General features: G+C 43.8%; 1 protein-coding gene across 7 annotated transcripts in view; it reads right to left on the reverse strand.

Annotated features, from left to right (window-relative positions):
- rapgef6 (Rap guanine nucleotide exchange factor (GEF) 6) overlaps positions 1-25,277 on the reverse strand; it is a 71,494-nt gene that overhangs the window by 17,710 nt on the left and 28,507 nt on the right. For all 7 annotated transcript variants that reach the window (XM_061702262.1, XM_061702258.1, XM_061702259.1 and 4 more), the window contains 8 exons: positions 6,233-6,364; positions 4,803-4,983; positions 3,974-4,110; positions 3,732-3,890; positions 3,163-3,315; positions 1,123-1,287; positions 815-922; positions 541-744 (listed from right to left, as the gene is read on the reverse strand). In XM_061702262.1, coding sequence (XP_061558246.1) covers positions 541-744; positions 815-922; positions 1,123-1,287; positions 3,163-3,315; positions 3,732-3,890; positions 3,974-4,110; positions 4,803-4,983; positions 6,233-6,364 — 1,239 coding nt within the window. The remainder of the gene's footprint in view (positions 1-540; positions 745-814; positions 923-1,122; positions 1,288-3,162; positions 3,316-3,731; positions 3,891-3,973; positions 4,111-4,802; positions 4,984-6,232; positions 6,365-25,277) is intronic.

The raw sequence follows: 25,277 nt of genomic DNA on the forward strand, positions 1-25,277 counted from the left end.
AAAAAAAAAAAAAAAAATGTAATTAAAACATCACAACTCCAATATCAAATATCCAAAGCCCCTGAACAATTCTTCAGAAAATGAAAATGCAAAAATCTTTTTCACCATTTATTTTTGTAAATGGTGTCTATCCCATATAATGTTTAAAATAACTGGTGTCTGTACTTTCTTGCTGTTTGCTTGACTTCCTGTTGCTGCCGATTTGCCCTGTCCTTTTTCTGCTACGCTGTGGCCACAACTCAATTAAATTAATTCAATAATTCACTGCCTAGCAACAAGCGACCACATGTGAAATAACCAGGAAAAAAAAAAAAACAGAAATGATTTTGAGTTGTCCTTTCGTTGCTATGTTTGGCACCTCAGACCATCGGCCCCCCAAACGTATTATTTATTTTTTACGGAATCTGAATTCTGCCTTGTAACAACCAACCATGCAAACATGATGTAACCACGGGTTGCTGCCTCTCCCTGCTATTGTTGGCAGCCCCAGGTTTTTTGGGGGGGACGTTTTTGACAGTGAGCCCCCCCCCGCCATCTCACCTGGTCTCCACGTTTAAGCCCCGCCTCGAATGCCTTGCTGCCATCCTCCACTGACTCGACAAAGATGCCAAAGCCGCGCTCGCTGCCACCCTGCACGCTGAAGTAGAGCGGCGACTCACGCGACGCCTTCTGCAGCGTGATCTGCCGCCACTTGGCCTTGGCAGCGCACGCGATGTTGAGTAGCCGCAGGTGGCCTTTCATTTTCTAAGAACAACGCAGATTTTAGGACGTGTACCAAGATTTCGAGATGGCACGGTGAGATGGGCGGTCTTACTGTGGCTTCCAGCAGCTTCTCAAAGTCTTCCAGGAAGCGCGTCATGGCCGTGTCGCCCTCAAAGTCATTGAAGTGGTTGTTGACCCACAGCAGCACAATGCGGGTCACCTGTAAAATCAAAGACAACCTGTGTTGAATACATTTAATTTTTTGAAAATCCATTAAGATTTTAGACAAGATGCCCTATAAAGACTAAGTGAAAAAATATTTTTCGAGATTTTGCAAATTTGGATATATAAGGTTTCCACCCCACAGCGACGCTATTCAAAAAGTCAAGAGGATGAAGCCTGTACAACACACACACTGACCGTGTCTCGAAGTGTGTCCATCTGGAACCAGTGCAGCAGCTTCTTGCCCACCTCCAAGGGGCTGGACACGAAGGTGCGGTAGGTGAGCAGGAAGTCCTCGATGTAGGTGGGGTCCACCACCGAGGGCTCTTCCACCAGATGCATGATCAGACGCTCCGGGGTCCCCTGGGGGGGGGGGGGGTGATAAGCAGCGCGCATGAACAATAGAGCAGCCGGCCAGGACACCACATGTCAACTTTAATGATTAAATCTACAGGCAGACGCGCAGTCTGCCTTTTTATTGCCCCGGTGATGTGTTTTTTAATTATTATTATTATTATATTACATCTTCCAAGCAATTATATTTTTTCTTTTTCATATTGAAATATGTTTCTCTAAACTAAAAATGTAATGTTTACTGGTTAAATTTTTTAAAAATAACTTCATCCACAGAAGCAATGTTTTTTTAACGCCTTTTTAAAAATAAAAAAAATATATTTTTAAATAATTCAAAATTTTCTTTTTCATGTTTTTCATTACTATTTCATCACTAAGGACAATAATACCTTTAATTTGTCTTACTAAATTCAGTATATATTGTTTTATTTTATTTATATAATGTATTATAAAACTAAAAGACATTATTATTTGTAATTAGCCTTACTAAATTATACAGAGTATACATATTTTATTTATACATAATATATGATCTATAAGACAATAAAGAAAGTATTTTTACATTTCAACTGTTTTAAATATGAAATATAATTTGTGTTTTTTCACTTGTAGTGCTTTTGTGCTTGTTATTTTAAGTTATTTCAGTGTTCATTATTTTTCCTATCAACAATATTTCTTTGTAGTTGTGTTCTTTATGTATTAATGTATAATTAAAATGTCTTAGTTTGATCTGTTTTTGTACTGTATGATTTATTTTTTAGGTTTTTCATTGGTTTGGGTTTGTTTGTGTTTGATTTCCAATCTACATTTTTCCATACATGAAGGGTCAGTATTTTTACTTCTGCGATCCAAAACACACTGTAAAAACATTTTTAAAAAATATACATAAATTGGGTATGGTCTCTGAATCAAAAGAATCTTCTGGAAGGAAACAATTCTTTTTTTGATGAGGAAGCAAAAGTAGCAGAGCACCTCCTCTCTTCTGTCCGACACAAAAAGAACCAAAGAAAGAGAAGTGGAAAATAAAAAAAAGAAAAACTAAGAAGCACTCCAAAATCGACTGGTCTACACTGGTGTTTTTGGATCATTGAGGCCCATTACACGATCCATACCTCACTGCCTTTGGAGACTCCCCGAAGAAAAAAAACAACAAAAGATCAAAAGGAGCCTTGGCGGACAAGAGGAGTGCTAATCGCGCTAACGCTTCCTCTAAATTAGCAGCAAAGAGCGCTGAGCCAGCGCATTGATGTTTCAGCAAGTAGCTGCCGATCGATCGGCGATAACCTGAGAGACGCTAATTAGCTCCCCCGGGCTAACAGCCTTGGATTCTTCTGGTGAACGAGTCCAAGGTCGCGATCAGTGGCAGAACGTGACCTCTGAACTCAAGTGGGAGGTTTCACACATTCACATTTAGTGCGAACGCTACGAAACAATCAGAACTAACTTGGTTATGTTAGGGTTAGTTATAATTTGAGTCTGGTAAAAATCTGACCGGGCGTATACTGTAAGAATTAATTGTTTGATTGTAGCTAAGCTAGTTCAGATCAAAAGAAACCCCCTAAATTGGGTGAGGTAACTAATCGTATCCTTTGTTTTGAGCTCATTTTCACCTGAGGTAACCTTTAAACGCCGATCAAAAGACACCCGCTAATTTGATTTGGATATGACTTAAAAATCAATAGCACGCTTGCTTGGAGACTGAACAGTAATCCCTGTATATTTGAAGGCAATCCAGCGATCATCTGGGTTAGTCAAGTAAGTAGAAGACATTTTAGCTCAGCTCAAACGACACCCCCTAAATTACTTCGGCACAACAACCCCAGTTAGCGGCATTCAGATAATTCAAATCAATCAAAAAAATCCAACGGGCACTGCGCTTCGCACCTTGATGACGATGTGCCCCTTGCGGGTGCCGCTTCTGTCCAGCTCGCGGTGCTCCTTCACCATGACGATCTCGCCCTCCTCCTCCACCTTGTGCGTGTTCTTCTCCACGTGGTTGAGGATGCGCCAGTAGTCCTCTTGGGCGATGCACACCAACTGCGGGCGAGAGCGCAGGTGGCAGGGCGGCGGGCGGACCAACGGGTGATGACAAATGGTTGGCGCATAGTGACCCGTGCAGCACGGGGCTAAAACAAGTCAGACGACTTTGTAAAAAGCCAGCTTCCCTTCCGACTAAGAACAAGCTCGTTGACTTCCTCAAGGTCCGACGACAGGAAGTGTGATGCGTACCGCACAGGAAGTGGGCCACCGGTGGGTCACGTTTGACGTGTATTTGAATTCAAATGAAATGTCTTAAGGAGACATTCTGTATTTTTAAAAGCACATTTGACTTATATTGGCTATGCTGCGTCGGATGACGTTCATAAAAAAAAAATAAAAAAAAAAAAATAAAAAAAAAAAAAAACACAATCAAACTGGACGACTTTCAAAACGAAAAGCGTTCTCGCTGTTACCTGGCAGTCGTCCCCTTTGGTGCGCACCTCCCCGCTCATGAACTGCTTGTCCAGCGAGGGCGAGATGCCGAAGCTGTTGCCCATGCACAGCGTCTCCGCCCGGCCCTCGGGGCGACCGATCTCCACCGCACCGTTCAGGATGACGTACCACAGGTCCAGCTTGGGGAGAGGGAAACGCGGATGACGTCATTGTCCGTGTACGGTGGTGAGCCGCCATTTTGTTTTTCGAGTGCGGTTCTGACCTCCTGCTTGTCGTGCAGAACGACGGTGCCCGCCTGCTCTACCACCTCGAAGACCATCACGCCGCACAGCTCCCGACGCACCGACATGGTCATGTTGGCGAAGGCCGGCAGCTGGTGCATAAACTCCAGCAGTTGCTCTGGGGACAAACATTCAAACATAATGTTAATATTAGGGCCCGACCAATATGGATTTTTTTTTTTTTTTAGGCAGATGCCCGATTCCGATATATAACAGATTAATTGGCCGATTAATTAAAAAAATATATAATGAATAAAAGGACTTCTTTTTCGGTTCCTCAACACGTACAATAACAAAGATATGAATTACAGGCAGAAGATTTGACTGTTTTACAATACTTTGTCCTTTAGTTTTTGTTTAACTTTACAACAGAGAGAAAAATCTGCAAAAATCAGCTGATTTTTTTGTTTTTTGTTTGAATGTGTTGTAATGTGTGTAATGTGTTCATGTGTAAAATGGCAAAAATCGGCCAAGAAATTGGCCGTTTTTTGTCGGTTTAAAAAGGGCTAAATAAATCCACTGGCCGATTAATCGGTCAGGCCCTTGTCAGTATGGTAGGCATATAGAACATTTAACATACTACATTAGTGTTGGATAATGCATTATATGTGATGTAAATAGTTAAGTAACATTAACATTAGTTGTATAGAGCAGAAAAATATGGCACTTTAGTTGAGTAGAAAATTAAACGAGTATATTTTAGTTGTTTAGAACATTAAATACGGAGTTAAATAAGCTACATTAGAGTTGTATAGCATGTTAAACATGCTCTATTATGGTAGTTGCAGGAATTTTGTCGCACACACTGACCAATGTCGTCGTCGTTGCGGTCGGCCGGGTCCTTCTCCAGACACTCGCGCACAAGGTCTCGGGCCAGCAGCGTGTCCGAGGCTCTCTCCAGGTCATCGTCCTCCTCTTCCTCGTCCTCGCTGTCCACGGGAGCTTCGGGAAGGCCAGACAGGTCCACGTCGCCCAGCTCGCTCTCCGTGGCCTGGGTAAGGAAAATTGCCAGAGTGAACGCTAGAAAATACATTTGTCTTCCATGTGCTTACTCTACTTCCCCCCCCCCATTCAACTTGAACTCTGCCTTACAATAAGCAACCAAAACTACGTACTCCATGACCCCTTCTTTAATCGCAGCTACAATTAGTCAATCCATTAATCCATGAGTGACAAGTGGGGCAATGCCCTAACACGAACATCAGATGGTAAAAATAAAAAAAAGTGATTGCTTGACAAATCTGTTTCCGCTATGTAGGGGCAGAGATTTGCTTTTTTTAATTTGCAGAATTCTGCCTAACAACAAGTGAGCGTGCAAATGCATGCTATAACCTGGAAGACTAGGTAAGACCATGGGACTGTAACTTAAACCCTACTCCAGTTCCTGCCACCTCTCCCTGTCTTTTTCTGCAAAGTTAAGGCAGCAATTTTGAATTTCTTTATTTTTATTGTTATTTTTATTTTATTTTATCGTACTTCAATTCTGCCTAGCAACAATTACTCTTCTGTAATATTGGGTGGGGGGAGATAAATAAAAGTATCTGCTTGACTTCTTGTTCCTGCCCTTCTCCCGATCCTTTTTCTGCTATGTTAAGGTAGCGGCGCCTGCAAAAGAAAGGCAAATGAAAAGCCTCCCTGGTGGCGGTAACAACCACTATAACGATCCCTTGATGGGGTTTCCGCATTGATCACGGCATCTCATTGGCTTGGAAGTTATTAGCCGGCTAAAGCGCAACCAAGATAGAAAATATGGCTACGCTGAAGGGATTTAAATGATGCAAATGACGTGTTGCTTGATGGATGATTGATTTGGATTAGCCGTGACAACGGCGACGCTGAGGAGAGGCCGGAGGACATTCTGTACGCCGTACGGAGCTTCGAGAGGCGTGGACTCGGCTTGGAAAAGGTCAGGGTTATTTCCTGCGTCAGACCTTTGTGCCGCCACAGGAAGTAGCGGGCGACGCGCCGCCAATGCCGCAGCAAGAGCAGCAGCGAATATTAGTCTGAGGAGGGAGGGTTACACGGGCAGCGCCCACACCGGACCAATGGAAAACATTAAATACGATGTATTAAACATGATACTTTTACTTATTGGAGTTGTATAGAATATGATGTATGGAACATTTAGACTTGGATAGAATACTGGCGTAAATATTAAGAGTTGTATGGAACATTAAAATGCGATATAAAAATGTCTATGAATAGCATGAATAGTCGCATCGCTCCTAGGAATATCCCACCTGGTAGATGTCTGACAGGCTGCTGCTGCCCGAGTCGCTGGCGATGCTGCAGCCCGACTGGCTGGCGGGCACGTGCATCACCTGCTGGTGGGCGTGGTCCGTCAAGTGCATCTTGTTGAGGTCGGCAGGAAGCTGCGCAGACAGACGGGAAGGAAAGGAAGCAGGCGGTATGAGACGATGATCGGGCGCTCTCGGTTCTGACTATTTTTAAAAGCGCTATAAACACAACACGCGAGCCACAATAAGAACAAACTTCTTTTCTAGCATCGAGCTAACACATTTCACCATAAACAACGTGCGCTGCATTCACCTCTATGCACTCTCTCGCAGAGAGCTGCTCCTAATGTTCTGACCCTTGCAATGGCACTAAATAATCTGGTCCAAATATTACAAAAAGCTCTTCTTCCTCCTCATTCATAAGTGGCACTGTCGCACCTTAAAGGGCCGGAAGCATCCATAGACACACAGCAGTGGAATTAGGTGTTCATTTTTTTTTTTTTTTTTTTTGTAATTCGGCCCAACAAAAGACAGGAAACCGCCTATTGAGGGACCTTAAATCACAAAAAGCCTTACTTCACCAGAATTGTAAGGATTATGATTGAATTATTTAAATAAATGATTTTACGTCTACATTTTAACCTTATCTACGAATGATCTGTCCATTTTAAAAATCAAATAAGCACAAAAGTTTGCCCAGCTGTGGCTTCGAGGATCGACTCCACCAACTAAAGTTTTACCAATTTGGATCGCGGCAGCGCCAAGGTGAGCGACGACGTCCTCCGGCGACACCGCGCCAACCCGCACCACGCATCCTCCATCGAAACGCCACCCAAATGCTCGCCAAACGCCGCCGCACAAAAGCACGTGATAGCCAACATCGAGGGGAGGTGGAAGTGGGAGGAGAAACCACTGTGCCAACATGAAATATTAAACACACGGCATCCCCCCCCCTTTCCTTCAGCGCTCCCCTCTAATAGGCCCGTTGTAGTGCGGGACCCCCGAACCCGTGGGGGACCCTGGGAGTGCGGGGTGGAGCTTTGGGAAGCAACGACCCGTTGCTAATGCGCCTTTACGACCAGGGAAAACATTCCGAATGTCAAATGCAGAAGTCGTAGAAAAAAAAGAAAAAGGACAAAACACTAATTGTATATATGCGCCGAGCTTTGACCATGCGGCAATTTTAAGCACAGCCTGACCATGTGTGTCAAGACATGGGTGCCATTAGGATTGGCACGTGGTCAGGAAAGTACGACCACGTATTCATGCCAAGAACACGCTGATCATGAGAAGTCAGTAAGACTAACACACGGTCACGGTGCTAATAAACTTGACATGTGGTAATGGTGCTGTTAAAGGTGTCACATGGTCAAGACACTATGACATGTCAATCTTAAAAGCACCGTGATTATGTCGGTATGCTATAAAAAAAATAAAATAAGTCAAACTATTGTTATAGTGATTGCAAACTTGTTGAGTTGATGTTTATTGTGTTGCTGGCCTTTTTTTTTTTTTTTAGACCTTTGAGATGTGAATTTTATTGAAGAAAAGTGTTATGTTTACTGATAACTAAGGCCTTAATTTTGGAAAACCTAATTTATGACTTTCTTCTTCATATGAATGAGGTCATATTTTGCCATCATTGTTGGACGATGGGATCCTACAATCTGCTTTTCATTTCTTCACATCATATTTGCGTACATATTTCGCTTTAGGAAGCAGCCAATGCGTAAAAAACTCAAAAGATTTCTGCAATATCTGCAATTTGGATGCCATTCTTGGAATCTACTAACGGTCACACAAGTCACAAAGTATAATAATAAATAAAAAATAAAATCAAATAAATACATTTTGATTATTAATTAAATACAAATAAAATAAAGTAAGAAAATAAACAGTTTTGTCCTAACCAAAATCTCAACGAGGTTCTGGACAGATTCCGATTTTGGTTAAGGTAAAAATAAAGCGTCACGGTTTAGGTTAGGGATGTTTTTGAAAATGTAAGCATGTCTCGGGGTGTTTTCCGACTCTATTTCACACTCTTTACTTAATCCCACCTTAATCCCGCCCCGCCCCCCCCCCCAACACAGACACACACACACATATACTTTCTCTCCCCTCCGAGATCGAGCTGGCAGGTGGCTGCGTGGGGGCGGGGGTCTCCCAATCTCCTCATGCATTACGGATGAGAGCCGGCAGATGAAATATAAATGTGTCATCTTCCTTCAGCTGTACAATTCCATGAAGTCAACACGTAGGATGGACAGACGGGGCGTGGAATGTGTCACCGCCAGACCCAGAAAAACGCTACCGTATGCTCTTATGACGATAGCGTTTTAATTTGAGTCAAGTATGTTTGTCTGTCGCTGATGTATTTAGGTTCATGGTAATAAATTACAAGGATGAGTGACAGAACTAAAGCGCCAATAAAACTAGTTTCATCCAAAAGTCTTCATTCCGTCGTAGCACGTTAGCGTTTGATTTATTCTAGTCCGTAAGAGGTTTAAGGGATTTTCTATGTCGCTGGTACCAGATCGCAGATACAAGTGACGGAACCAAACCGCCACTAAAAACTTGAAAATTCGATTCCACCCAATAGTCTTCAATCACGCTCATGATGTTAGCATTTGATTTAGTCTAGCATCTAAGCGCTTTAGGGGATTTATCACAGGTGCTTATGTCACTGGTTATAGAACTGAACCAGCAACAAAAACTTTACATCTTTCTATTGTCACCCTGAAGTCTTCGATCGCTCTCATGATGTTAGCGTTTGATTCGATCGAGTATGTAAGAGTTTTATGGATTTTTTACAGGCGTTTGTTGATGGTTATACAATACTAATATTCTAGCTTCACGCCCCCCAAAAAAATCTATAAATCACTCTCATCGTGTTAGCACTTCATTTAGTCGGGAAAGAAAGAGGTCTGAGAGATGGGTTACGGGTTTTTATGTCCATGGATATCGATTACAAATATTCTAGTTCCACCCAAAGGTTTTCAGTCACTCTTCTTATGTTAGCGTTTGATTCAGTCGCATATGTAAGATGTTTAAGGGATTTTTTTTTTTTTTTTTACGTGTGTTCATGTCACTGGTTATACATTACTAATATTCTAGTTTCACCCGAACGTCTCCAGTCACTCTTATGATGTAAGCGTTTGAGTCAATCGAGTAAGTAAGAGGTTTATAGGGATTTTTGTTACAGTTGTTTATGTTGATTTTACAGATTACGCATATTGTCGTTCTTCATTCATTCTCCTGACGTTAGCTTTTCATTCAGTCGAGAGTTGTAAGCAGTTTAAGGGATTTGTTACAGGTCCTGTTTCAGTGTTCCAGCATGAGGTGTCAACACAGCTGAGTCAATACGGGCACGGTGACAGACGGTCGGGTCACTGGCTGGCCATCTGCCATGACCGCACTTGGCCTGCAGGTGTCAGCGCACAGCCCACTAACATCCTTAAACAGTCTAAAATTGATGGACTCTGGCGTCTTTAGCGCTTCGGCACGAACACTCTGCAAACGCTCAAATCAAACCCCCCGCTTGAATCAACATTGTGTCTACTTGACTATTTCTCCCGCGTCTTCCATCGTCGCAACGCTTCGCCGCCTCCGTCGGTCAGTCGTTGGACTTCCTCGCCAGCTTTCTTTCAGCCTGTCTTTCCGCCCCTTCCTCGCATTTTCCTTCCTTCCCCCCGAGAACATGAATTATGGATGAAGTCTGATGCCGTGCAATTACGCATCAAAGACGGCAGAGAAGGTGCGCTGCCAGAGCAACCGAAAGACGGCAAACGGCATCAAAGCGAACGCGTCCGAGGCTTGATGATCTCTAGTGCAGAGATGAGGGATGCGGCGGGAATGGTATGCCACGTATAACTCTGCAAAAGAGTCAGCAGATTCAAGACGTGCTGCGAGAAATGAAGACAAAAACATCGCAAAGAATCCAATTTCCGACCGCAGTCGAGAGCTGCCTCGTATATCTGCGCGCTCGTGTGAAATTGAGTCGTGAAAGGCAGCAGAGGAGGAGATGAAGTTCTGAACGGCACCTTTTATCAATGCATGCAAAGTATCAGCTGAAGCTTCGACAAGATGGACTGCTTTGTATATGGGTTCGTATATGGTATTTTTGTATAATAAAGCATTGACTGGGATCTGGATCCAACTGGAAAATCTTTAGCATCAGATCTTAAGGTATTACAGTATTCCTCAGCCGCTCTGATATTTTAGCAATACAGGGCTCAAAGATATCTTGGAAAGCAACCAAAGATGATATTAAAAAGCATATGAACAGGCGCGGCGCGCAAAGTTATTAGAGTTTCATGTTTTATGGCCAGTCGTCAAACTTCGCAGGCATATTACGTGTCGCTACAAAAACGCAAAAGATTTCTGCAATATTATATTGCATTGTCAATTTAAAGCAGACGTTTTAGGGTGCATTCTAGAGCTCATACCTCACCTGGACTCTCTGTGCCCAGCCATAGGGCTTTACATTATTATCATTATGTTTATTTTTACCTGTGTGTGCGTGCGCGTGTGTCTGCACGAAATGGCGGATGATTGGCGGGAGAGGATTGATTGATTAAACTATGTAAAGCACTTTGTGTTGCATGTCATTGTATGGAAAGCGCTCTATAAATAAAGTTGGATTTGATTTGTTACCAGGACACTACGAAAAAGTCTCAAGGACTCATGCCCAAAACTGAACAGGAGTCAGCCATTTTGCTTTCAAGCAGCCATTTTGGGCGCAAATAAGAGGGCTACTGGGGAATTCGCCCAATTGAGCCTTAATCGGATGTAAGTATCAGACAGACAGATGGGCAACGCTACATTGTTCAGCGTCAACGTTTGATGATTTCATTTTGAGGATTCACCAGAACAAAAAGGGGCGCGAGGGCCCCGTTTCTTGCTGCGTTAATTTACACGTGTTCTGGCATGCGTGGGGAAGAAGGTAATCAGCACGGATCAGCGAGACCTCGTGGAGTCAAGTGCTCGTCTTTGGCAGACGAAACGAACAGGGAATTCCTTCCATTTGGCAATCCCGGCCGAGTGTTCGTGTGTGGCAGCAGATGGCGGCGGTTACCACCCTACCGAAAATGTCTCTTTTGACGGGAATAGTGGCAGCCGAAATTCCGCTCGGGGGAGAGGAGCTTTTAGCAACAAGGGAGAGAGAGAGAGAGAGAGAGAGAGAGAGAAAAAAGCCTGCTCGGGGTACAAAAGCATTTTTAGATGTGATGTGTCAGGCGTGGCGAAGCACTGCAGAACAAGCAACTTTAAACACTCGGTTGTTCTGATGTGGCTTGGGTTTGTTTTATTTTGGTTAAGTTTGTTTTACCTTTTCAGCATTCCCTTAACTATCCGTCAGCACCTTTTTCCTATTCATCCCCTAAAATCTGCTGCTTTTGCAAATGAGGACCGAACGTGGCGGCACGATGAATGGGATTCAGGTTTGAATTTATCAGGAGAACGCTGCAGGTTATAAAGATGATGCTACGTGTCGTGCTAAACGGACCGGATTAGGGATCCCGGCGTGCGGGTAAATAGGAATTGCAAATGGGTGGGTAAATCCCCAGAGGAGCCAAGGATCGCCATCAGAATAAATGCCTCCACCTGTGGAAAGGGTGAGACGCAAAAGGCACAGCAGGCACAAAATTGAGCGTGTTTGGCCCCATGAGGAAGATGGGCAAGCCTGGTACTTACCCCCCCCCCCCCCCCCCCATGAACAGACGCTTCCTGCTCTACACAGAGAGGCTGGCACTGATACGCCAAAGAGCCCAGGGGTCAGCTGAGGTTTGTTGAGGTCTGTTTTTATTCAAAATGTTTCCCAAAAACTCAGCCCAGTCTGGGCGGATGATCAATCACGAGCATGCATCAGCAGGACAGGAAATTATTTGTTTGGGCTCCGAGCAAACTTTGGAGTTCATCAGACATTTCTCTGCCACGTAAAGGGAAGTCAAATTGACGAGAAGATAAGAATCTTATGTTGCTATCGAAAATGCAGCTAGAAGGTGTTCTTGTGTTATTGGACTGCTTTTGGTGAGAATGTTGAGAGTTCTAGTTCAACGTAGATTGCGCCATTCACTAATTAACAGGTGTGTCCTGAGACCTTTGTCCAAACCACAAGTGCATTGCCTGGTGCCAAGTCTCGTGGGCAAGCCCACGTATGTCTACAACGGCTTGAGAAGAGAACAAATTAAGATTCAGGGAAGAGAGAGTTCTCGTCTAACCTAGGCTGACTAATTCATTAAATCATCTTTGTCTACAAGTGTATTGGGAGGTTCTAAGTCACTTGGGCGTGGCAAAGTTTTTCGCAATGTGTTGATAAGAGGACAAATTGAGATTTAAGGAGAACAGAGGGTTCTTGAATCCAACCTTTATAGATCCATACATTTAATTAAGAGGTGGGTCCCATGACCTTTGTCACACCACAAGTGCATTGCCAAGTTCAAAATCACTTGGACAAGCCCAAGTTCGTCCACGTCTTGACTCTTGATAAATCGACAAATTAAGGGGGAACTAAGAGTTCTAGCTCAACCTCAATTGATCCATCCGAACATAATCGACCTGTCCCATCTCGTATTCGTTAACGGCCTTGAAAATGATCCACTGCAGACTCTCTCTCGCTTTCTGGCTGGCGCAGGGAGCAGTGTTGAATCAATGCAAAGGAAATAACGGGACCATGTGAAATTGAGGGGTTTGGGGTGGGGGCGGGGTGTCATCATGATGTGTCAAGGTCAAAGAGAGAGACAGTTTTGAGAGGGTTAAGGTCAGGTCTACAAATGTCATGGGGGCGGGGCTCGATTTATAAGTGCATGTACTGCAGGTCTGCTTCCATTATAACCACGTCATTTGATTTCAGAGCCCATCGAGGACCCTTTTCCCGCTGTTAGAGTCTACTTGCATCAAGGCAAAGTGGGGGGCCACAGGGCGGAAAAGAAGGTCGTTCAGGGCATCAGTTGTAGTTTTACTGTTAAGACCCAAGAGGCATTTCCAACTGTGGCTTTAAGTATTGTGTGTCATTTAAACGTAAATGAATGCTTATTATGGAATTTTTCAAGGATGTCACTGTGCAAGGCTTCCTGGTCTACGCAGAGAGGCTGGCACTGATACGGCAAAGAGCCCAGGGGCCGGTTGAGGGTCTGTTTTTATTCAAAATGTTTCCCAAAAACGGATGCATCACGAGCATGCATCAGCAGGACAGGAAATTATTTTCTTTATCAGACATTTCTCTGCCACGTAAAGGGAAGTCAAATTGGCGAGAAGATAAGAATCTTATGTTGTTGTCGAAAATGCAGCTAGAAGGTGTTCTTGTGTAACTGTGGTTGCCCTGGTTACCACCGCATCACTGCCACCTACCAGACTTCAGTGGAACACTATGTCCCGGGACATCCAAACGGGCATCTTTTGAGTTTGTTTTGGCCTTGGCGGAGGTCTGTTTGTAGTGTAAAATAATAGAATGAAAGCCTAATCAGTTCTGTGGTCTTTACAGTCGTAACTGTTGACTTATGGAAGGCGATCTGAACACGGCCTGGTGTAACGTGACCCCTATTGATTGTCTTCGCTGTGACTTCCTGCGTTTTTGAGCTTCAAGACGCTCCCGCGGCAGGTCTTAAAAGCCCTCAGTCGCACCCCACCCCCATTTGCTGGCGTTGTGTCGCTCTATCAATCAGGATGTAGTCTGACCCGAGGCCGACTCCAGGCCATGACATCATCTGGGAAAGATCGCCCTCTTGTGGCACCCCATCCCCCCAAAAAACATAACAGTGCAATTTTCAATCCACATGATTGTTGGGCTCACTTATCATGAAAACAAACACAAACCTGTATGGACCAGCAATTAATGTACGGACCATAATGGGGTTCTTTTGCCAACATTTTTGAGGTTTTTGTTCATCCTAGAAGTGTTTCTTCCACACCGAACTCATTCACGCATGCCTTTGCGGACGGAGGCACAGTCTCGCTGGGACAGAAAACTGTCTTCCCCGAGATACAAATATTCAAAATTGCAAAGATGATGAACGATGATTCAGGTGGAACTAAGGATTCTAGTCAAAACTAGATTGATCCAGTCATTGATTAAGACGAATGTGCCCGAGTCCTTCTGTGCACAAGTCGCTTGGACAAAGTTCCTCGACGATGTGTGGACAAGATGACTAATTAGGACTCAAGGGGAACAAAGGGTGCTAGACCCACCTAGATTGAGACCATTTTCTGATCAAGAGGTGTGTCCCCAGGTCGTTATAACAGTTGTAAACAAATGCATTGCCGGGTTCAAAGTCACTAACACAAAACCAGTTCCTCCAAACAGTCTTAATTTGATGCAGAATTAAGAATCGGGGATAGGTAAGGGTTCGAGTCCAAACTATACTGATACGTTCTTTGATTAAGATGTCTGCCCTTTGCACACAAGTGCATTGCCGAGCTCGGTTACTTGCACAAGCCCAAGTTTCTCCACAATGTTTTGATATTAGGAACAATTCTGATTCGGTGACAACTAAGTGTTCTAACCCAACCGTCATTGGTCTATTCTTTGATTAAAAGGTGTGTCCAGAGACGTTTTGATCCACACTTCCCTCTATTCCTACTCTGATATGCCAGACACTATGCCCACGTGGCAGTCCGTCTATCACGCCGACTCGCCTGCCCTGGCGCCGAATCTATCAACCTGTCCAAGTGTGGCTCATTAGCGGCCAGCGAAGCCTTTTTCCTATTCATCACGGCTCGGACACAACAGGCACCCAACGCTGATTGTCGAGGGGCAGCCCCCGACGCTAGTTTACCTTAGCGACTTAAAATTTGGTAGGCGTGGCTATCACACAAAAAAAGTCAAGAAAAAAAACAAACAAACAAACGAGGCAGGAATCCACTATTTTAGGATTCTTTTGGCCTTTTCCAGGGGTCCTTCAAACATTAACTTATCCAACAGATTTTGTCCCGATCGCTACTAAAATTGAACCGAATAATTTGCGAAACATTTTAGTTTTCCGCATTGCTTGTCGGCAGAGCACGGCGACGGCGTTTGATGACTTGCCGTAATACACGAAACTAATCAATAAACGCTACGAGGTCAGAGCTCTGCCACACGTCGTGAGTGTGTGAGATGAAGGATTCAAACTGCGGTATTATCATCATGCAGTATGTGTGAGATACAAAGCTTTACCTTAAATAATTTTGCCGTCCGTCATCTGATGCCGTGGTTGCAGTCAATATTTCAGTCCACATTATTTCATCTGACCTTAAGAGCGAGAGTGGCACGCGGTTCACTCCAAGCAGCTGCATGGCAAAACCAGCCATTAAACGTTCAATGGGTGAGGAGCCTGAAGGCATCTGCGCCGGTCATGCGGGAAAGACAGTTGTGTGAAAGGGAATTATTTTTAAAAATGACTTACTGTGGCTTCAGCTGTCAGTAAGCAAATGTTTCCCGTGGTTAATTGAACCAAAATCCTTCGGGGAGATGACTTGAGTTTTGTCTTTTATGAAGTTTATCAAACTTCGTCAACATGCTCTTCCCATACGCAATAACGAAAACTCAATGATTTATCTTTGTCCATCGGTTTTGTATATGTGGTTCAGATTTGGTAGCAATAAAAAAAAATAAAAATCTGTGGAACAAGTTTGTCTTTGACCCTGACTGTCTGTTGTACTAGAGCGGCTCCAACTACCGGAGACAAATTCCTTGTGTGTTTTGGACATACTTGGCAAATAAAGATGATTCTGATTCTGATTCTGAATATGGGCAAACTCCTTCAAACCAATATGGCCGACTTCCTGTGAGTTTTCAGGAATGTCTTCCTGAGACTTTTTTTGCGTCTGCTCATGATAAACATGGCGACTAAATTTTATGTTGCTAAAGAAATCTGGATCTGAATTCAGGGGCTGAATTTTCTAAATATTCCATTACGAGAAGTTGGTCTTTAAAAGAAAACGCAACAATGGCTGCTTCCAACCAAAATGGCAGACTTCCTATGAGTTTTCCAGACTGGCTTCTTCAGACTTTTCTGTGACATTTTTCTCCTGCGACACTCATAACAGACGTGCCTACCAAATTTCAAGAAAAAGAAAAAAAAAAAAGACAAAAGAAATTGGGGTGAGGCAGGGGGGGGTTGTTGTCCTCATCACAAGGTATCCTCCTTGCCTGCTGCTACTGGAGCGGCAGCTAGCATCTTAGGTCATGTCATACAAATTTAATTAACCTTTTGTGACAATGACACAGACCAATTAAATACGGATTTTAAACAGGGCGCGCTGGCAGAAACCTTCGTCAAGTTCAGTGAAGGCTTTCTCTCGTTACGTTGCACTTAAGACTACGAGGTGGCTTTGAAGTGAAGTGACTTAAAAGTCCCCAAATTATTGAATGACGTCCATTTCTTCTGCTCTTGCAGCCAGTGACTGTGGCAAACTAGCCTTGCGTGTAGCAGAATGCCTGATGGCTAATGTTACCACAATTGTCAATGCTCACTGTGACGTCAAGGTGATGGGGTGGGTCTAGTATTGAAGTCATTTACAAGTCGCCAAATTCTAGAATTAAGTATATTTCTTCTCGTTATTCAGCGAGACAAACTAACTAGTCTAAGGTTAGCGCCGGGGTCATTGCGACATGTTTGCGTTAAAGTGGTAATTACAATGGACCCCATTATTTACGGAGGCTAGGGAACGAACCCTGCCGTCAATAGCAAAAATCAACGAGAAATTGATGTCCCCCAAAATTGCGCACAGAATATACAAGATTGTGACAAATTAATATGTTTACTGCTTTGGCCTGAGCACAAAAATAGCAAAAGTTTTTCAACAAATAACAGCGGATAGGTTAAAAAGAAAACTGAAAAAAAAAAAAAACATCTGTGAATTTGCGAATGATGAACCGCAAATATGCGGGGGTTCACTGTATTTCAATGGCACACTAAAAGGAAAGCTAACCCCCCCCCCACACACACACACACAGTGTCAATGGGCATTACGACATTGCTTACTTTGGAGGACCACGGCTGCAAGCAGTTGGCATAGCAACGGACCAGGAAAGCCATCTCTCCGACCGAGAGGAGGAGGAGGGAAGTTTCCCCCTGTTCGCCCAAAGATGGAGGGGGGGAAAAAAAGCAAGGAAGAAGAAAACCCCCCTCCCTAAAACAAAGCCGCCGGATTGGATCGGATGCCCACAGAAATCCTTGCAAACAATTTCAACTGAAAATTCAGCCGAAAAAGACAAGTAATCCCAGTTTAGATGAGTTTTTGCCAGTGTGGCATCCAAGTTGTGCCGGTTTTCGCTGTTGGAATTTTCCCCGAAGAAACCCCCAGTGGTCAAGTCATTTTCAGAGTGGCCCTTTCTCGCCGTCAAACTCCTGCCGCAACTCCGCGAGCCCGCCGGTGAGTCTCCATGGCCGGCTGCCGATCCCCCACTAGGCTACGCCAGGTTCCCCTCCTGCAACACTACCCTCCGATAAGTCCCCGCCGGCCCCCTTCACGCCGGCATTCCTACGCTTTTTTTGGAGGGGGGGTTTGAGACACAAGCCGAGCCAGGTCGGGATGCTGTGCAGCCGTGCGCCGGGGTCGCTAATGAGCTAGCGGTGGAAGGAGGGAGGAGAGGGAATCCAGCTGAAAAAGAATGACATCACCTGTATAGAGAGCGAGTGAGCGAGCGAGCGAGAGAGAGAGAGACTGCATTAGATGGATTGGCTGGCGAGGAAAAGAAAGGGGAGCATCTTTATTGATCGGCAACATAAAGATATTGGGTCTATTGAGCCAACCACCCCCCCCCCCCCCCCAACCTCCCAAATGGCCACCCCCGCTTTTGTGCATAAATTACAAAGAAGGAAAAAAAGGAGGGGGGGGGGGGGTCTGACACCCCCCAACACCCCCTTTCCTGCCTCCCTGCGAGGACAGATGCAGGCACAATAGAGGAGAGCGAAAATGGGCTTCCCCCTTCAAATAAACCAACGGCACTTCATGCTGAACATGTTTTTCTTGTTTTTAGCATTAGCATTAGTCCGGTCATTTAGCAACGAGGACCAGCGACTAACGTTTGTGTGGCTAGTTCGTGAGAAGAAATGCGCTCGATGACACACACAGTGATAACAAGCTTCGAGTTACTGGTTTTTAGAATTAGCACTGGTCCAAACATTAGCGTCAAGCGTTGTCCTATGTACCAGGCTAGTTTGGAGAAGAAGTTTGCTCTGGAGTTAGGAAAAGCGAAGCATTACTAGTCCACATACAGGTGGAAATGTCATTTTCTTCATTTGTTTTGACAGTTGGCCAAAATTTGAAAACTACCGACGCGAGACGGCTCAGAAAACCGTCATTGAGAAACTGTGTGGTATTTATTTAAATAATTTAAATGTATTCCATTCTGAGCATTTTACAGAGGGTAACACTGATTTCATGCTGTGTGTTGACGGCCAACACTAAAAAGATGGGGAATGTTCTACAAGGATATATATATATATATATATATATATATATATATATATATATATATTATTTTTTTTCCTTTACCAGAATCCGTGCATCTCCACTTGTACTCCAACCGCCCCTCCCCAATGCTAGGGTATGACATCATCTTTTTAGCGGGCAGCCAATGGGAGGCGAGCACATGGAGGCCTGCCTTCGGAGGAGCCAGTGTACACAAGAGAGGCCAAGCAGAGGAGGGATGGAAATAGATGAAGGGGGAAAAAAAGATGAATAGACATAGAGAGAGGAGGGGTGGGGGGGTTTAAAAAATAGATCAGACTTAAAAAAATAGAAGACATAAGGGAGGGGAGAGGAGGAATTATTATTCAAATGTGCCACTCAAAAAAGGCAAACATTTACATGAGCTAATCCGATTATAACGCACTGACTGGATGAACTCATGGCAGCAAGAGGCGGTACCGTCATAACCAAAGAGCGCCATCACAATGAATAGGCTTCTTGCGCTAACACAGGACAATAACCCGGGAGAGTTTGTAGAAGGTTGCGAATTGCGACCGATATACCGAGGGGGTGACAAGAAATGTGTCCGATTTGGAATTTAAACAACAAAAACAATCACTGGTGCAAAGGAGGCTCGTGGTCACGTGCTACTGTGCAGTGTGGAGGCAGCTGACTGCTTTTAATTAGCTTGATAGCGCTGATTAACACACATGAACGTGCGCGCGCGTGCGCACACGCACACACACACACACACATTCACAGTACGGTTCAAAACGCAAGGAGTCGGTGGGTGACAACAGTCACACAAGAGACATCAGACATGACAGCCAGGCTTCACTAAGCACACACACAAACACGCACACGTCTGAGTTCTGTCTTTCAATTCAACCTTGAAACTTTCGACCAAGTTACTAGGGCGGATACACCAAGTTTAAGATTCAATTCCTATCTCGATTTTTGACCCAGGGTTCAATATACGATAATAGATCTGATTCTGATTCTGATTAATTTTGAGATGGTGTCTTTGAAGGTGCATTAACATGTTCGGCATGTTGCCCGTGACTTGGGGAGGTTTTTTTTATTTTTAAACGCTTAGGGCAAACAGTCTGGGTCATGTCGACTATGCGGTTTCCATCTTTGTTCTCAACCGTGTGCACATCAATGGTTGAACACCCATCGGTCACGCCTTCTTCCACAACACCCTCTGCTTGGCTATTCTTGTCGTGCCCAGTTGTAAAACACTAATTAAAATTAAATCAGAGGCGTTAGATGGAACGGAGAGGGATCCATTTTCAAAAGATCATTTAAATAACATTCTCCAATCAGATCATACAGTGAGTTTTTAAACATACATGACAAATATGTGTTGTTTTTCCCCCCCCCCCCACTTTTAAGTTTGGTAGCACTGTCAGTGATGGCTGTGTGTGGACTGGAGGCGACACGGGTTCACGTCTTCAGAACATGGCGATGTTCAGTTTCGATACGGCATCGTTCGAGGCGTACAACTTAGCGTTATCTTTTCATTCTTTGTGATACATTCAAACGCACACATATGCACATACGCTTGCACAAAGCGCTCCAGGAAGTGTTTCCTGTACGAGCTCCATCCTGTTGCGAGGTGGTGTCGGTGCTCTCAAAATAAGTCGCCTTTTCTTCCTCTGTCCTCCTTTTGCGTTCAAGTTCAAAACATTTAACACAACACCAAAAGCTTGTGACGAGCAACATGACAAGATTTTCCAAAAAGTCAAGTCTGTCACAATGCTGAGTTCGGTTGGAATGTTCAACCTGAGCACAACGCACCAAGAAATTTGAAAATCAGATGAGGTCTTCCAGAGAGGTCTTTTTTTGTCAGAAAAAAAATTGCCTTTTTGATGGATGTTTTTGTGTGGTATTGGCCGGTAGAAAATCTGGTCCAAAAATGCCTTCAAACTACAGGAAAACAGTATAGCTTCATTATTTCTCAACATATCTCCTCAGCCCTTTCATTTCGTCTGCTACTCGGAGAAAGCCTTCTACTATTGGCTGCCAAGTTTCAGTTAAAAATATGCACTAATACGCTTGTAGAATAAGCTTGGTTTCGCCAAGAAAACGCCCCAAAATTACCGTGACGTTTGAAATGGTGTTACTTGCCGTAAAACTCCACTTAAATAGCCTAAATGGAACGATATTCGCAATATAAAAGGCCACGTATGTAATTTATCAACAGTTTTCTTTTTTTTTTTTTTTAATATATAAATTATTTGCTATGGACGATATTAAAGCTGTTTGATGTGCTTATTTCATATTTTGTGGAAAATCCCACAAAGATGGCGGCCAACTGTCACTTTGCTATCGTGACGCATTTCACCAGAGCGGTCCGATTTGGATGGTCACAGTAGCGGTTTTGTGAAGTCACAATAGAGCGACGGCATGTAATTCAACAAAGAAAAATGAAAAGCGAGATGACTTTGCGACAATCTGTATACGGAAACCGCTGTATCGGTGTACATTGAACCCCAGCATATTCACGGTTCGACATTTGCAAATATTTTGTGGAGGAACCTACCCTGCGTTATTCAAACAAAACCTTAACTACAACCCCAATTCAAATGAAGTTGGGACGTTGTGTGAAACATAAATAAAAGCAGAATACAATGATTTGCAAATCATGTTCAACATATATTTAATTGTATATAGAATAGAGAATCTGGAGAAATCGCTGCATGTAAGCTGCAAGGCCGAAAACCAACATTGAATGCCCGTGACCTTCAATCCCTCAGGCGGGACTGCATCAAAAACCGACATCAATGTGTAAAGGATATCGCCACATGGGGTTAGGAACACTTCAGAAAACCAATGTCAGTAAATACAGTTCGGCGCTACATCCGTAAGTGCAACTTGAAACTCTACTATGCAAAGCAAAAGCCATTTATCAACAACCCCCAGAAATTCCTCCGGCTTCTCTGGGCCCAAGCTCATCTAAGATGGACTGATGCAAAGTGGAAAAGTGTTCTGTGGTCCGACGAGTCCATATTTCAAATTGTTTTTGGAAATTGTGGACGTCCTGTCCTCCGGGCCTAAGAGAAAAAGGTTAGTGCCAATGGCATGGTAACTTACAGGGTAACTTACAAATCTGTGGAGGCACCATTAATGCTGAAAGGTACATACAGGTTTTGGAGAAACATGCTGCCATCCAAGCAACGTCTTTTTCATGGACGCCCCTGCTTATTTCAGCAAGACAATACCAAACCACATTCTGCACGTGTTACAACAGCGTGACTTTGTAGTAAAAGAGTGCGGGTACTAGATTGGCCTGCCTGCAGTCCAGACGTGTCTCCCATTGAAAATGTGTGGCGCATTATGAAGTGTAAAATACGACAACGGAGACCCCGGACTGTTGAACAGCTGAAGCTGTAGATCAAGCAAGAATGAGAAAGAATTCCACCTTAAAAGCTTCAACAATTAGTGTCCTCAGTTCCCAAACGTTTATTGAATGTTGTTAAAAGAAAAGGTGATGTAACACAGGGGTAAACATGACCCTGTCCCAGCTTTTTTGGAACGTGTTGCAGCCATAAAATTCTAAGTTAATGATTTGCTAAAAACAATCAAGTTTATCAGTTTGAACATTAAATATCTTGTCTCTGTACTGTATTCAATAAAAATATAGGTTGAACATGATTTGCAAATCACTGTATTCTGTTTTTATTTATGTTTAACACAACGTCCCAACTTAATTGGAATTGGGGTTGTAGGAAATAACTACTGCTTGGTGGAAAGACGAAGGGGGCCATTACGTGTTACAGTACAGATTGTATGCACAAGCTTAAGTCTTTATGACTTCCTCAGTCTCAACCACAGCCATGACATGGCCCAGCACGGGGAATTTCTTTGTCTTTAAACCGAAAATATGTTAATGCGGCAACAATAAGTCATACATTTTCCCCTCAATTGGCAATCGAGGGGGATCTTGTGAAAGCATTTGTTCCGTCAGAAGCAATCAGGGAAAAAAAGCACGTAAACACGCCGTCAGATGTTGCGGGTTTGCGGCGTACAACAGGAATTCCTGCCATTTAAAGTGGGCCCTTCCCTTCCTGTCGTCGGCAACAAAAACCAAAAATTTATCCCTGGCTCACAGTCGCCATAAAGCAGGTGGAGGTCCTTTTAAACGGGAAGATGGAGGATTAAGCAACCAGAGACATGAAGAAGAGGAGGAGGAGGAGGCTAGAGAGAAGATGGAGGACGAGTTCACCAAGGTTGTCATCTCAGTGCTGCTGCTGATGTAATCCCTAAAATTAGCTGCAGCAACCCTGCGTACTGTACAGGCTAAAGACACTCGGACGAGCAGGCCGCAATGCCATGTGAGATACAACATACATTTCTAATGCCACAGAACACTTCTCCGGAGGAACGGCAACGGAACGGACGCTTTGCGTGACAGGGGGGAAAAAAAAGCTTCAGCTGTTGAGTCAGATATTCAAAATCGAGAGTTATCTTGCGTTGGGAGTTCAACAAGGCGATATACATCGATTTTGTCTCTCCGCCGAGTTCAGAGCTTTGGCCAGATCCGATAAGAAGCCTTCGTACGGGACGGGGATGCTTCTTGACCGCACCCTAAATATTACTAACAGCCCATCAAGACCCTCTGTCCTTCCCGCAACCTTCACCTTCCGAGTGTTCATCCTGATCCATAGGCGAGTCAATCAATCCAGTCAGCAGTCTCTTTTCCATCTCAGTCACCTTGGTTTCTTCTTGGGCTTCCACACGTTACATATTTTTCCAACCTCAATTATTTTTCTTAATAGTTTTTCTCCTCCCGCGTTTGTCGCACTCCCTTTTCCATCATCTTCGTTTGCACTTCAACCTTCAATTTGTCCTTTGAGGCGTCCTTCCTCATTTTTTTCCAAAACAAGAAGATAACAGGCCGCAAAGTTCTAAACGTAAAATAACAGGCCAAAGCAAGAAAATGATGGGCCAAAAAGAAAAAAAATGACTATCCAAACATTAAAATTACAGGCCAAAATAAAAGTGAAAATAAAAATGATGGGCCGAAATGAGTAAACACGGGCCAAAATAAAAAAAAATGTAATAAAAAATAAACATTTTAAATGACGGCCCAAAACAAAAATCTGACGGGCCGAAACGAGAAACGGGTGGGCCAACACAAGGAAATGACTGTGCCAAAATGAGAAAATCACGGTCCAAAACAAAAACGTGACAGGGCAAAAATGAGAAAAAGGGCCGAAATGAAAAACAAGATTAGTACCGCCATGAGAAAATTATGGGGCAAAATGGGAAAATAACAAGCCAAAACGAGTGTAAAAGGAAGGTACTGCAAAATCGAAACAGTCAAAAATCAACTACAAATAGCAAGACTTTCTTTGTCTTTGCATACTCTTTTATGCTTGGTTTCAAAGGTTTTACGGCACACTGTTTTTGTTAAGTCTTGCGGGGTTTCGCCCTCGTACAACCCTGCTCTCCGGCTCTTCTGCGGGTCCCGCTTTGAGGTCCTTCCGGGGCTCGGCTGGCTGACATCAGATGAGTGACTGGATGGACTGTCCCTCAGGCTTTTAAAATAAAGCCTGAAAGTTCCAGGATATTACATTTTTTTTGTAATAAGCCTCAACCATATGTAATAAAACCAGTAACGTAATGGTAAATCAGGTGTCCGTTGCGTTAACATTCCCATCAGTGACTTTCAAATCCTAAACGTTGACGCCGAGGTCGTGAGTCACACGAATGCATCATGAACCTGAAGTTTAATCTCAGGATTTCTAGGTAACCCGAGTCTTGGCGCCGTGTGATGAGCTCAAGCTAAATGTGATGGCTCGCCCGTGTGAGTCAAAAAGGGAAATGTGATATCCGAAGAGGTGAAGTGCTAAAATAATAATAATACAAAAATGGATTGCTAACAACAACAACAAAAACAGAGATTCTTGTGGAACTCCAGGAAGTTGGTCGAGCCAGTATTTATTCGACTGTAGCTTTCAAACGGCACATTCGGGCTACTTCCCTAGTACTCTGTCTAAGTACAAACTCTGGAATTTGCTTCAAAAATGTCCGCTTCAGACCAAAATGGGTGACTTCCTGTTAATTTCGGGCATGGGTCCTTGAGACCTTTTCATGCATTCTGTTACAATCGACATGTCCATTGATTGTCGTGTCACTCAGTGAAACCAGTGTCGGCCAAACTGTAGGCCAAAACGAGAAAATGGGCCAAACACCAAAATTCAATTCAATTCAAGTTCCCATGTGCAGACTTCGATTAGATTTACGATCCCGGTAATGAAGACCCCCTTCCAGCCTGTTTTTCTCCCCCCACAGGCAAACGAGCTGATGGCTTCATCCATCTGGCTTTAGCTCGCTCGCTCGCTCTATTGAACGCTGTAACCCGGTAAGGTCCACAGTGTCTTAATAAAGTCAGCGTCTGTATGTTAAACTCAAGCAAGTGGAGCTAATATGCTAGTCGGAAACCGGCGTAAAAGACGGCGGGTGACCGTCACCTACTGGAATTGAAATGATGAGTTAGCGGTTTTCAAAATGACAGGCCAAAATGACAAAATAAAAAACTGACGCGCCAAAGCAAGAATACGAAAGGGTTTTAAATGAGAAAAACTACAGTTCAAAACAAAAACAAAAACAAAAAATGCAGGTCAAAATGTGAAAAGGACGAGCTACA

The sequence above is a fragment of the Phycodurus eques genome, chromosome 17 (assembly GCF_024500275.1).
Source record: "Phycodurus eques isolate BA_2022a chromosome 17, UOR_Pequ_1.1, whole genome shotgun sequence".
In the NCBI taxonomy this organism is placed as follows: Eukaryota; Metazoa; Chordata; class Actinopteri; order Syngnathiformes; family Syngnathidae; genus Phycodurus; species Phycodurus eques.